The sequence below is a fragment of the mitochondrial genome of Manihot esculenta (assembly GCF_001659605.2).
Source record: "Manihot esculenta mitochondrion, complete genome".
Classification (NCBI taxonomy): domain Eukaryota; kingdom Viridiplantae; phylum Streptophyta; class Magnoliopsida; order Malpighiales; family Euphorbiaceae; genus Manihot; species Manihot esculenta.
The window spans coordinates 152806-167500 of NC_045136.1; the positions used below are offsets into that span (position 1 = coordinate 152806).

The 14695-nt window shown below is 43.7% G+C and overlaps 3 protein-coding genes across 3 annotated transcripts; all 3 read left to right on the top strand.

The window, feature by feature from the left end:
- The first annotated feature begins 8460 nt into the window (after window positions 1–8460).
- On the top strand, window positions 8461–8946 carry atp8 (ATPase subunit 8). The gene has a single exon. It carries the CDS (start codon window positions 8461–8463, stop codon window positions 8944–8946), a length of 486 nt encoding a protein of 161 aa, YP_009709923.1.
- A 650-nt stretch (window positions 8947–9596) lies between these two features.
- cox3 (cytochrome c oxidase subunit 3) lies at window positions 9597–10394 on the top strand. The gene has a single exon. It carries the CDS (start codon window positions 9597–9599, stop codon window positions 10392–10394), a length of 798 nt encoding a protein of 265 aa, YP_009709924.1.
- sdh4 (succinate dehydrogenase subunit 4) lies at window positions 10322–10708 on the top strand. Its single transcript is given in 1 exon segment — window positions 10322–10708. A coding segment is annotated over 1 exon segment (387 nt).
- The last annotated feature ends 3987 nt before the right edge of the window (window positions 10709–14695 follow it).

The following is a 14695-nucleotide window of genomic DNA, read 5'->3' on the forward strand; positions in this document are numbered from 1 at the left end:
GTCCCCGCTTAGAGGAGCAGGACCCCTAGAGTTGAGAGACGCAACGAACCAGCATAAAAAGACTATAGATCTCAAACTCATCCTTATCTTCATCTGACAACTCTGCCTCCTGTGGCGGTACCCGGTATTCCTCTTGTATACTTTCTTCCGGGATTTAGACTGATTCCCTTCCCAATTAATAAATGGCAACCCCTTCTGATGTTCTTCGATTTTCTCAAGCGAGGCAGCCTCGGCTGAACCTGACTCTGACTCGACAGAATTATCCAGATGAACTTCCTCTTCAAAGAAGAGAGCAGATAGATCAGGGACATCCAACTCCGGTTGAGTGTCCAAAACAAGATCCTCGGGCATGACCTCTGGTTCTATGGGCTAGATGGGTGGAGTTGGTTAAATTAGTGCTGGAAATTGATCCGGTAAGATTCACACTTTTTCATTCGAAAGGGGTGGAGAATGGAATGATTATTCGATTCGTCCGGGATAAACAGGTGCTTGTTGGTGATTCGAGAGAAATGAGATCTGTTGGTTCAGGATAAACTGAATCCGTTGGCTAGGAGGGATAAACCTGAGCCGTTGTTTCGTCGGCTGATGCTGCAGAGCTTTACTCGGCTTTTGAGTAAAACCACTTCTTTGGCTGAAATAAATAATGTTTCACAGAAGGGGGCTATGGGGTCCCTGGGTGACGTCAATCGCGCGTAATACATATTGGTTAATAGGGTCTGTCTCTATGCTTTCTAGTACTCCCAACAGCCCTTGCATATTCTTTTGACTTCCTGTTCTTATGAGAACTTCTTCTGTGAAGTCGGGTAAAGCGAGGTTGTTGGGGATGTGGATATTTGCATTACTAAGTAGGTTTTCCAGTCCTTCCCCGATAGCTGCTCTTAAAGAGTCCTTGGCTCCCGTATATAGTTCGTTCGAAGTTATGCTTCTATCTTTATGTTGTTGAATAAGGTCAATTTGATTTTCCTCCTTCATAGGCGCGAATAAGTGTTATGGAAGAATGTTTAAGAGCGAAGGCTTGAAGGAGTCACCCCTTGCTTCAGGCAATTCATTAACGGCTCCTTCTTCATTGACAAAGTCTCGGGTCGCACCTGGGGCTGGTCTTGGCGTATCCGAGGCTAGACAGATTGGAATTCTTCTACCCCTCCCGGGGGAATGGAATGCTTAAACCTTGCTTTCCCCCGAGGATCCCTCAATACTCAATGCTTCATCAATACGCGAGGTAGCCCATATCATATATAGTTAAAGTACCGGTACACCGCATCCATCCCTTAGGGCGAAGACCTTTTTATTTAACCTTTCTCCTTGCTCACTACAACCGCAGAAAGACTCTTGTCTAAGCCGATAGCAGCGCCTGCTCCTAGTTCTCTAGCTGCCTTAGCGCATCAACTACTTGGCTCAGGGGCTACTAAAAGAATTGATTCTATACCATCCTCATTCCCCTTTTATTCGCCTCGACGTCTCCCAAACCTCTGGGGTTTGTTTTGTTTAAAGATCCTGTGCTCTCTTATAGGCTCATACTTCCTCGCTCTTAGCAGCGAGATGCCATCAAGCAGTTCTAATCCTTCCTGGCCTACCTTTACCGCTTCAATCGACTGCTTTGAATTGAAAGACCTTCCGCGCCTACCTCTCTTGCTTGGAAGAACTAGGCTTAGAGCCAATAGAAGTAAAGTAGTTGTCCCTGGATTCCTCAAATGTCATTGCGTGGAACTATTTATATGCTCCCCGAATCGGATTTATGGCTACTCGTGTTGGCATGGAAGGCAGCCCGGAAAACGGATTCCATTCTGCTACTAGGGTTCCAAACCTTCCATTAGCTCTGGAAATACCTTTCCTTATCATATCAAGAGCTAGTTATATTAAGTATTCAAAAGTAGGTCGGAAGGAATTGACTTCCTGAAAATTCTTCATTTGTAATAGTAGAAAGAAAGGAATTTTGAACAAAAAAAGAAGGCAGCATTGATAGACCGTTGAATGAAAATGCTTGAATTGGAATCGTCTTAGCAACTGGCTATAGCCATGAGTAAAAGCCGCCGAGAGAGAAAGAGACAATCTTTCCACCTAATTTGGACAGATAGTGCTGAGCCAACCTAGCTACTTCTGTGTCGGCAATGACCACATCATCACCGAGTACCCCATAACGATCGAAATAACGACCTGGGTACGCCTCCTGCGCGCAGTGCCAAATCAAAAGATGATTTGACAAAGCGAACAAGGGCCAAGACGACAGATATCCGAGGGGTTTCCCTGCTGTAAATGTCACTTGAGAGTGCTTCTTCTTAACGAATGGCACCTCAAAGACACAACACGCCAGTGTAGAATTCACTGCACTGGAAGCAAACTCTCGGCCAAAACAAGCCTGAACTACCTCAAACATAAAAGTCAACGGCCATCTATCGGTGGCGGACTTTAAGTCAAAGGAGAAGACATGTTTGGCGCCAACTAGCCGGGTCAAAGGAGCCTTCTGATCAAATTGGAGAAAAAAGTAAGCTTTCCAATTACATAAGCTTCTGAAGTTTCATTGCCAATTCTCATTCATGCATTTTTTTTCCTAAGGGTTTTGCGAGCGGAAGTCAGAACTAATACCGAGATTCCTTTCTTTTACGCCTTATTAGTTATGAAAGCGGTAGGGAAAGTAAAACATTCTATCTTTGTCAGGCTTAAGGTAAAGGGCATGAAAGAAAGAAAGTTCTTGTTTCCGGGCAGGAATAAGAGCAGGCGGTAAGTAAGGCAATTCCTTCCGGTAGTGGATGCTGGTGAATCAGAGTCAAATCCATCTTTTCGGAAGCGAAGTCGTAACTTATACCGTTCGAAAGGCGCTCCAGCCCTTATGGAGAAATAGATAGAACCGTTCTTTCTTTGTGGTTACGGTAAGCAAGTCATTAATAGGAAAGCCGGCAAACATGCCTTAAAACATCTGGAAATGGTCATACAAACGTTCTATCTACCTAGGGGCCTTTCTCATTCAGTGGAAAACCTTACCAAGACTAGTTGCCTCAACGAATTGATATGCTTTTGCTTTTTGTGACACCGGCGAATGCTGAATACGGAGGAATACAATGAAATCCGCACTGAGATCCCATGGAAGGTGGAAGGAAATAGATAAGAAGTTCCCGCGTCCAGTGATGAAAGGCAGGCACTTATCAAAGAAGGAATTTCCGACAAAGCAAAGTCCAAGCGTGGTAGCTGAAGACGAGATGAAGGAGAAAAACTCAACCACTCGACATAGGGGTCCCACTCTGAATAAGGGAAGTGGCTAGCCAGCCTTTTCCGGACAGTGAATGCTATCCAATCTCTTTCCAGGACAGTCTCACTAGCATTACCTCTGAGTGAAGGCAACTGCTTCTTCTAATCTAATGGTGAAGTAACTATTCTCTGCCATCGATCCGGCGGGAAGTGAGCCAGCTAGCCTATGAACTCTGCTTTCTCAACTGCATTGAATGGCATGGGAAGGTGTTACTTTTAGCATGTCTTCCCTGAACTCACTGACTGATCTATTGAGTTCACTGTTCGGGTCGGATCACTCCAAGACCTCTTTCCGTCGGGAATGCTGGAATTCCCTGACTGGATTTGAAGAGTTCTCTTTTCCTAGACTGGCTTTCAATCCTTGGTGAATCTCTAGCTTTCCGAACTGAGATGCCTCTTCTTGCACACCTCCCAGAAAGAGTCTATTGCGAGAATCGGATGCTAAGTCTCCCTTTCCTTCCCGGAATGCTATCAGTCAGTCTGGCTAGCTGCAGTTCACTCCATCACTGAAAGTTGTAGGAAGTCACTCTCAAGCCAGTCCGGACCGTGACAGTCACAACATAAGAGAAAAGGGTCAAGATATGGTGCTGCGGTGAGAACAAGGAATGCTTTCACCATTCAGCCACAGGTTTGGTACGAAAGCCCTTCCCGCATCCAGAAAAGGGGACGATCCCTCCATTTTTTTTCTTTTTCCAATGCTTGAAGATCGATCGTCACAGGGGCGTGCTAAGCCCACAAGATCTTGGGCGCTTCCAGTTAGGCTATAGAACCCAAAAAGCTTTCCAACTCGCAATTTAACGAAGAAAAGGGAGGCTTTTCAAAGCGGTTATTCCGACAACAAGGGACTAAGCGCTAGGCTTAAGACATGAAGACATGGAATAAAAACCTTAGGCCGATTAAATTAAAGCCAGAACCCTAGAGTAAAATCAAAAGTAGAAGATAGCACCCACGGACAGAAAATCCGATGTGAACGAATCCGCCCTAAAAGAAGCAGTGATCTTTATATACGATACCACCAGACGCGGAGGAGGACTTTTGAGTCAATCAAATCGGCTGCTATCAAATCCCAATCGTCTGTTCACTCCGCAATCAAATCAAAATCGTCTTCTAATCATTGTAAAAAACAGTCTATTCTTTCAAAAAGAAAAAGAGGTTGGGTTGTTTTCCTATTATTTTTAAAGACAAGATTGAAGAGTGGGCAGGAGGACTTATAGGAATCGGAGTTTCTTCTTAATCAAGCAAGCATTACCACCGTAGTCACAAGGTAAACCGAAGAACAGAAAGAGCTAGCAAGTAGCAAAGGAAGAAGGGACTAAACTTCCTTACGAAGTAGGAGCGGAAGCCGAAAGGCTAGAGAAAAGAAAGGCGATTCCTTGAGAGCTTGGCACGTTGTCGGAATAGGCTGTGATGCCAGATAGTGAAGTTCGAAGGGGAAGAAAGCCAATAACTCTTTCTTTATCACCGAAAGTAGCAATAGACTGATCTTAGTCCTTTGACTCTTCTTTCACTGGATTCCCCTAAAGAAGACCGGGAGTCACTCGCTTCCTGGAAAGAGAAAAGACCTCTTTATGCCGACTCCAAGACCTAGTGAAAGCTTTGAAAGCAGAAAGCAAGACGGGATCTTCTTCTTTAGAATAGGATATCGCCAAAGAGGTTTTTTCAATGAATAGTTGAAAGGGGGAGCTTTACTGGCAGGACTTCGTGCACGGCGGCGGGCAGGACCGGAAGTGCGTGAATGACCTTAATGCACTGTGATGTAGGTTTGCCCAAGAGCCTTGACTCTAGGTAATCAAAAAGAAAAACGAGGGGACTCAGTGAGTGGACTAGGTTTTCTTTTCCTCCTCGGGTCATACATAGGTAAGAAAGTCTAATCAGATCCCTAGGAAGTTACGCTTAGCAGCCGAACCAGTCAGTATTACAGCTAAAAAATGAACATTGCGACCGTCTTAGCCTTACCTTAGCCCTTAGCGGTTAGCGGGTCCTGGTCTGTGATCGATCTCTTGCCGACTCGGAACTTTCTTGCTGTGATTGTTCGAGAATACTCTTGTGATTTGAGACCTTCCTCTCGTGTTCCCTCGTTTGGTATTGGATCCGGCTTCCTGTCCTCGTTAGCTGTGGCACTTTCTCAAAGGGAATGATTGGACAAATAGACCAAGAATATCTGTTTTGCGCAGAATCGGCCAGTCAAGCAAGTTCCTTTTGACAGAGAGAAGCTTCAAGCCGAGTCCACTTGACACATTGCTTTCTTTCTTCTATGCCTGGGGAAAGCAGTCGTCATGTGGATTCCTTATGTTGTCTATGTGTAATAGCAACTTGCCGATGCTAGTCTCTTTCCGGATAAGATAGTAAGAATAAGAGTGAATGGGCGGATCGATCCCAGATCTAGGATAACTTCTTTTCTACAAACTGTTCCTAGTGACAGCATTGGTTGCATTGAGTAGCAGGACCTCTCTTTCTTTCACCAAAGGTGATCATCAGAATCTCGATTGAAACTTTATGCTTGTCGGAGATAGGTAATGGGTATCCTTTATTATTTATTTACCTAGCTCATTGGCTGACTCATTACTGGCTTAGAGGTTAGAGCGTGATAGAGCGGGATGAATCTCTTTTCGAGGTACCACAACTTGCGTTCTCCGGTCTATCATTAAGAAGCAGAGGAAGCAGTTAGTCCTGCTACTGTAAAAAAAATAGCAAGAAGTCCCGCAGGATCTATCCAAATTCAAAGCCCGTCAAAGGTGGCTCCTCACATGAAATCATACAAAGGATCCCTGCCCTGGCAGGTAATACGGGAAGCAGCCTTGTATACATTTATTTATTGACATATACAAATGAATATATGAGCGGAGCGAGAGCGACTAGAGTTCACGTCAGGCAATGTAATTGTTGATGTAGTTGCTTGTACTTTTTTTTTCGTTCTATCTATTCGAGATTGGGTTAGTGTTCCGCTACGCCCCTCGGTAAAGACTTCCTAGTTAGCGCTCCGTCGGTCCTTCAAACCCGGCATTCTCCGACCCTAACGCCGATGATACTTCTTTCTGGGCAGCCATACATAATACATACCATTTAAAATGGTGAACCCGGATCTATTTCAAGACTCCGCTTAGCTGCTTCTAACGAAGATAGTTCTCCGCTCCATTAGAGTAGCATTCCTTATCCTCTCACTTTTAGGTAGTAAAGGAGGAAGACCGGCTCACTTCGCTGGCTAGAACCGGACGGGAACCATGCCCGACTCAGCACTTGAGCCTGCCTGTCCTTTCTTAGATCGAACTTCCCCTGACTGCTTTCCTGGCATAGGAGGTGATGAATCTAATTCCTAGCAGCGGCTATATCCTTATTTTTGACTTCAGCTGATAGAAAAGATCCTTAAAAGTATCCCTATCCCCGGATCTTATATGCCCGTTATTGACTCGCTTAAAACCATATCCTTTGCCTTTGCAAGTCGAGCTATTCCTACCTTCGCTATCAGTCTCCTTGCTGTTTCAGCTTAATCGCTCGTTTGATTAGCTCATTATCTTATGATGCATCTTCTATCTTAAAAGCTAGATCCTGATATGTTGCTGGGAATCTCTTAAAGTTGTAAGTAAGCTGTCCGGAGATCTCTTAACTTAAGGGAATTCTTCTTGCTCCATCGGTCTATGGCTATGAATATGGCATGTTCGCAAAGTAAGAAGGCACTCCGCTCGAATGCCATAAGCGAGTTGATCACTGCTGCCACTCTGCTTTGATATTTGTTTGGTGTTAAACGTTCCAAGGTCTTTTATAAACAAAGAAAGATCTGCAGTCTTGTTCCGCCCTCGCGCTGGCTCTGCTTTCCTGTAGCCACCGTGGATCCTCTCTCGGTTAGGGTTAGGACTTCCCCCCTACTCTACTCCTCACTCGTCCCCTAAAGCAAGGTTCTAATTTCATAAATGAACAAGTCACCTTCTACCACTAGTTTCCTTTTGGTAGTGGGAAGTGATTGGAGTAGCAAAGCAGAAAGGTTTTTTCTAATTGAATGCATGGGTTCTCCGGTGGGATTGGGTTGGGGTTCCGCGACTGGCCTTTCTCTTGTTGTTGTAGAGTGCCTGCAGTTTTCTTTCTTTCTTCCACATAGGCCTCGCTTGCATGCCTTGTGGACCGAAAAATTTTGTATATAAAGAAAAGTTCTGTCGATCTTCAAAAAAAAGAGTCACGCGGCCCTTAAAGAAAGAGTGCTTCAGTCATCGGTTCGAATCCGAATAAGGGCTTTTTTTTCGGTATGCCGCTCCGCGAGCAAGGAGCGATAGAACCAAGTGGGCTGTGGTGATGTCAGAATTTGCACCTATTTGTATCTATTTAGTGATCAGTCCGCTAGTTTCTTTGATCCCACTCGGTCTTCCTTTTGATATAGAAATCAAGATCTGTGTCTTTCTTTTTAAGCATCGGATACTTCTATTTTTTGTTTACTGGTTCGGTATCCTCTTTTTCTTTATTTTTCTTCTCCTTGTTATTTATTCACGATTCTCTTGGTTTCTTATGGTTCTCCAGGGGGCCTGTCTTCTTACCGAAGCAGGTTATAATTCTTTCTCAACTCTTCTAATGATGGAGGCTTCAGGATCCTCCGGCGGATCCAACTCGGTAGGAGGTGAAAGTTACATGGGGGGTAGCAGTAGGGGCTCCGGTTGGACTTCTTTCGATCTAGGCGTCTTAGCAGAGCCCTTTCCTAATGCTAATGAGGAAGGCGAAGAAGTAGCCCAGCCGAACCCCCAAAACACCCCTGCTAATCCGTCCCCGGGGTCGGCTCAAGAGGCGCTGCCGCAGGCGCCAGCACCGGCTGCCCACCCCGCTCCTAACCAGGAGGAGGTTGCGGCACTCCGAATGGAGCTTCACTCCCTCATCCTTGAACGAATTCGTTCAGAATCTGAAAGGGGGGTCGGCCCGCTGTCCACTCAGTTTCCCGACCAGAGGGAACTAAACTCAGAGGCCGCCCACCAGATAATGGTGGAACTGGAGCTCTCCACGGAGTCCAGTGTAGAGAATCTCCGCGAATGGGCGGAGAGAATAAGGGGAGACAAAAGTCTCCTTAAGCCCCTCATTAAAGACTACCTGCCAAAAAGGTAGTCTGTCTTCCCCTCCTCACTTTCTCCCATGCTTTTGTTTGGTCAACAACCAACCACAACTCTCGTTTCCTTCTTCACTACTCGTACAGGCTTGACGGAGTTAAGCTGTCTGGAGGGAAGCATTTTTTCTCAATCAATCATGCCTCAACTGGATAAGTTCACTTATTTCACACAATTCTTCTGGTTATGCCTTTTCCTCTTTACTTTCTATATTCCCATATGCAATGATGGAGATGGAGTACTTGGGATCAGCAGAATTCTAAAACTACGGAACCAACTGGTTTCATACCGGGGGAACAACATCCGGAGCAAGGACCCCAACAGTTTGGAAGATATCTTGAGAAAAGGTTTTAGTACCGGTGTATCCTATATGTACTCTAGTTTATTCGAAGTATCCCAATGGTGTAAGGCTGTCGACTTATTGGGAAAAAGGAGGAAAATCACTTTGATCTCTTGTTTCGGAGAAATAAGTGGCTCGCGAGGAATGGAAAGAAACATATTCTATTTGATCTCGAAGTCCTCATATAGCATTTCTTCTAATCCTGGATGGGGGATCACTTGTACTTGTAGTAATGACATAATGCTAATCCATGTTCCACACGGCCAAGGAAGCATCGTTTTTTAATCTCATTATTTAAATTAAATTTCAAAAAGTAACCGAAAACACTCATTTCCGTCGGGTGAATTCTCATTGGAAATGAGATTTCGGTGACATTCATTCAATGCTATGTCTAAGTAGATCGCTCAAAGTGATTGATGCCCCCGAAGGGGCGGCGGACTCTCTTGTTGGGTCTGTTTCTGATGGCATGGCTCTGAGAGCCTTCTTTGTAACTGGGAGAAATTCCAGTTAATAATGATCTTTCTGCGATTCTACCCGAAGGTTGGATTGTATGGGTCTCTCTTTCATGCACGAATTTCTCCAGCTAGCGCTTCCAATTCCAAATGAGACATTATTATTATTTTTTTTTATATGTTAATTCTTTCTCGAACTGAATGGAATTGTTACTTTCCAAAAATGCTTGCTGAAAATCAAAGAAAGAAGATCCATTTTCCCACGTAGTTCGTCGGTTAAACCAACGATTCTCTTCTCAAAGTCAAAGTAATAGAGAGATCTTTTTCTAGTTAGACTTCTATCAATGCAATGAAAGAACCATCCCTTCCTATTTGTTTGTCCTGTCAGATAGAAAGAAAATTAGACCCAAAGAGCCCTTCTTTACCACTTTAGGGGGTGGGGGTGAAGGGGGGGGTTTACATACAACCGAGTCTCCGTTTTTTATGATTGAATCTCAGAGGCATTCTTATCATTTGGTAGATCCAAGTCCATGGCCTATTTCGGGTTCACTCGGAACTTTGGCAACCACCGTAGGAGGTGTGATGTACATGCACTCATTTCAAGGGGGTGCAACACTTCTCAGTTTGGGCCTCATATTTATCCTATATACCATGTTTGTATGGTGGCGCGATGTTCTACGTGAGTCCACGTTGGAAGGACATCATACCAAAGTCGTACAATTAGGACCTCGATATGGTTTTATTCTGTTCATCGTATCGGAGGTTATGTTCCTTTTTGCTTTTTTTTGGGCTTCTTTTCATTCTTCTTTGGCACCTACGGTAGAGATCGGAGGTATTTGGCCCCCAAAAGGGATTGGGGTTTTAGATCCTCGGGAAATCCCTTTTCTTAATACCCCTATTCTCCTTTCATCCGGAGCTGCCGTAACTTGGGCTCATCATGCTATACTCGCGGGGAAGGAAAAACGAGCAGTTTATGCTTTAGTAGCTACCGTTTCACTGGCTCTAGTATTCACTGGCTTTCAAGGAATGGAATATTATCAAGCACCCTTCACTATTTCGGATAGTATTTATGGTTCTACCTTTTTCTTAGCAACTGGCTTTCATGGTTTTCATGTGATTATAGGTACTCTATTCTTGATCATATGTGGTATTCGCCAATATCTTGGTCATCTGACCAAGGAGCATCACGTTGGCTTTGAAGCTGCTGCATGGTACTGGCATTTTGTAGACGTGGTTCGGTTATTCCCATTTGTTTCTATCTATTGGTGGGGGGGTATATGAAGGAACGAAACAGTGGATTGAGGAATGAAAGCTCGAAGACAAAGAGAACCGGGCTTTTCCAAAGAATTACTGCAGCTTTGCTGCTCCCTTTTTTTATCATATACAAAAAAGTCTCTTCCACTTTCCTACCAAATCTCTCTTTATTCTGGCATATAAATGAAGGGATCGAAGAGATTATGGCAGATTATGTTCACCAAGAAATGACCCGAAATTTTATCTTGGTCTATTTGAGATTGTTCCTTTTAATCGTAATCAAAGATGTTTTCTTGTCTCTCGTTTCTTTTCTGAACAAATCGAAGAACCTAATGGATCGAACTTTCACTCCGGGTGACTGGATCGCCCCGGGGAATTTTTGCACTAAGTTACTTACGAGTTTTTCCGCTTTCTAATCTCTCCTTCTAAGGAGGGCGCGATGAGAAAGAAGGCTTCTATCACGAGTTTAGGTCCTTTTTCCAGTTCCGGGATGGGCTTCAATTGTTTGGTTAGAAAACGAGCTTCTGGCAAGACACCGGGAGGAAGATCTATTCTTTCATAACCTGTGCAGTAGAGTGGCACCTCATATGCTCGATCCATAGAGAAAGAGGCAAGTCGTTAGAGGTGGAATCTTACTACGTATCCATCAATCAGTCATCCCATTTCATTCCTTTTTTACACCAATTTAGTAGTGCTTTAGTTATCCGGTCATTCCAATCTTTCGTATGCGGATCTTATATATCTATATCAGAAGGAGAGGCTTTCCGTATCAGAAAGAAGGGCGATGGCCCGGCAATGAGATTCATCACGCAGCTTTCACTATATAAGATACCTAAGCTGGAGCTTGAAAATAAACTATAAAGTGGGAAGACGAGCTTTGAAAATCCCCGCGGTATACGAAGTGAAGGTTGAAATTCTCCAGTTATAAGATAGCCGTTTCAAGAAAAGAAAATATTTAATGAGGTGGAACCAGATGTTTATGAGTAGCCCCTTGAAAGCAATGCAGGCGAAATCGGAAATTACATCAGCAAGGAGAGAAAAAACGCGACAATAAAAAAAAAAGATAAAAAAGAAAATTCCTTCCTTTATGACTAAGATTGTAGGAGTCAATTCCCAGGTCTTTTTCCTAGAATCCATAGCGGGTCGTTGTTTTCCTCATTTTTAAGAGCCGGAAAAAGGTCTAATTTTAACCTGAGGTTTCTTTCCCCAAGGAAGTAGATTCCCCGAAAACATCCCCTTGCAGGCCGAGCCTTTGGGCGTTGCATTTCACCCGCCTCAAATATTGCAATCCACAAGCAAACCATGCCGACTTAGGGTCCGCATATACCCCGGAAAAATCGTATCGACCTATTCATATATTAAAAATAGCCGGCCTATGCCTATTTGTAGTCAACCCGTACTGATAAGCAATCCTTACTCCAACAAGTCTTTCGATCCCGATCCCATTAGCATTGACTGCATGGGATCGAAAGGAACGGTTGTTAGCTGTCCAAGCTTTGCTTCGTGGGTTTCCTGCCTTTGCTGGGGGAAAGATTAAACTGGGCTTTCAAGCCAGAAATGAAGTAAGAGCAAAGCATGAATTAAGCAATGAAGTCAGCCAGCTTATCGGCGTATATCGTATATATAGTGAACTGGAGCCATATGTCATATTCATACTACTCAACCAGATAGATGCTAAAACAGGAAAGTATTCTATTATAGGTATGCCTACTTACCTAAGCTCTTCTTACTAGCTTGCTCGGGATCCGGCAGCGGATTACACTTTCTAGTTTTGCAGTACAAGAAGAATTTTGCCTCACTCTGAAACCACTATAAGGGAGTGAGGTTCTCATACCTTCCCCTTGTAATTATAACGTGTAAAAGAATCAACAGCATCTGTAAGACCTCCAGGCTTACTAGACGCTTTCCGGAAAACAGGAAGAGTGAATAGGCGAGTCAGGGTTTGGATCTGACTATGGACTCAGATCGAACTCGAACTACCACTCTCTTAGATCCCGAATCTACTACCGAAGGAGTAAGTGCTAAGAGTGATTCACGAGAGATTCAGTTAACAGTTAGCCTTATTTGACTATCATAGCCTAATGAAACTATTGAAGATATCCGTCTTATCTTAGTCTGACAGCTATCAGTCAAGGAAGAAGCCCTCAGGCAAGATCTTCTTTTTTCCAGTCAACTCTATTTAGAGAAAAGCACTTAACCACTTTTTTAGGAAACAATAGGTGGATCTTATTGGTACAAAGAAGAAAGCTTTAAAGTAAAGTTCAGTTAGAGTTCTCCGTTAGGGTGACTCGATAGCTAAAAGTAGGCATTCAGTAAGAAGTAAGTTTGCCTTGTGGCGTGGATCGAAGGAATCAAGAATGTAGAAACCTACCTAGCTTTAGGGGAAAGAGATGGATTCTCTGGACTAGATCCTAGGATCTGGTTAGAGGTTTTCAAGTAGGAAAATATGTAGTGTACAGAGTACATGGATCGAAGCGAACTCTCCGGATGGGATTCAGTATTGCATTGCTTCACTGGAGTGGAGCGTGTATGAGCTCAAATATTAAAAAAATAGAAAAGAAAGATAAAAAGTTCTGATTGAAAGAAGTCTTGCTGATAAGGTTCCAGCACCAACACCATGCGATAGGAGCGGGCGACAATACCACCATAGAGTAGCAGCATAAAATAGTGGCATAACAAACAAAACATAAGTAGTAGAACATGAGTAGCAGAAGCATAGGCTTTTTGGGTACCTTGCAGAGGCAAGGTGTTTACTACCTTCCCTCCTCAAGCCCATCCAGGAGGGATGGTCAACAAGAAGAGATTTTATTCCGCTTTGGGGGGATAAGAAAAAGACCTCAAATTCCACCTAACTGATCAGATCAGATAGTATGAAGACAGGGATATAGTATCAGTGACCTGAGCTCATCCGGTCTTCTTTCTCACCTGGTGAGTGCTGGAGTTTGGATAGTTGTCCCTGTGAGACCTTCTAGTTCTTGCACGATCCGGAGGGTTTTCCTATTTTTAACGGTAGGAGCATTAGTAATATATGAATTATTTATAATAATTGTCAACAAAGGACTCGGCTCGGAGATGATGATCTTGGGGCAGTTTCACAGGCCTGGTGATATATATAATAACTTAGTTACATGTGTCAGTAAAGCGATAGGGCTAGATCGAAGATGCAGCAAAGCAGACTTCTATGAATTCCTTTCTTTAAGATCTTAATATCCTTCCTCAGAGAAGTCGGGCTTTGAACCATTCTCAGTCTTGCGACAAAGTTCAGTATCCGTTATTTCCTTATTCATACATGGATTTCGAGATGCGATTTGAAAGAAGAGAAGAGTTTATATCAGTTAATCACCATCCCTTCCTCTAATTCATTAGATCCCATCTGCTAACTAGAACTAAACTCCTAGGGAAGTAATTTCAATTTACTTTTATACTATGCCTTGAGCCTGAAACTCTTCCTTCTAGTCTACCTACGTCATTCTTTTGAAGTGAAGCAGAAGGGTAGGAGAAAACTCGATTGATAAAGAGAGGAAGGATAACTTGTCTTTGTCTGGCCTGGCCTCAAAGACTCAGGCTTTTTTGCACGAACCAGATATCTCTAGCGTGCTCTCACTTGCTTACCCTATTGAAAAAGATATTACAAAAGAGACTGAAACTTCTGGCCTGCCATCGAATGGATTTTCTTACTCGACTTTAAAGGAGAGGGGTTAGGACTCTCTAAAGAAAGGGATGAAAGAACTCGATCCAAGAGAAAGACAACAGCTCCTTCTGGGCATATTCCTTCTAGTCACCTCTTCCTATCTTATCAGTTACTTGCCGTTAATTCAATATCTCCTGCGAATCCTGCTGCCTATTCTATACCTGCAGATTCAATACCAGCTCCTTCTGTTCGTGGGATATCCGTACTATCCTCCCAGACGGTTGTGGAAGCATTTTTCCTAGCGGCTAAGGAGCAATTGCCTTGAGACTGTGCTAACTCCCCAACGACCCCTAATGCATAAAACTTCAACCTTTGAGTCATCGCCTAATCCTTTCATTCAGGGCTTAATGCCAGTAAGCAAGGAAAGAAAATCTATCTAATCGAAGTCCAGGGCCTAATCCTTGTATTGGTTCTTGACTTTCTGTGTAAGAGCCCCGCAGGGAAGCCCCATCAGGCTAATGCTCTCCGTATGCCCTAGCGTTTAGTCGTAGAAGGTCCATAAGGATTCCAATCGGCTAAGTCTTGTATTCCGTCCTAGCTTTCGATTTCTTCGTTGAAGAAGTTAAGTGCCCCAAGGGCAAGAAGAAACGAAGAAGGTGGGATCTTTTCCTTGAGCTTGGCAGTAGTAATTGTCTAG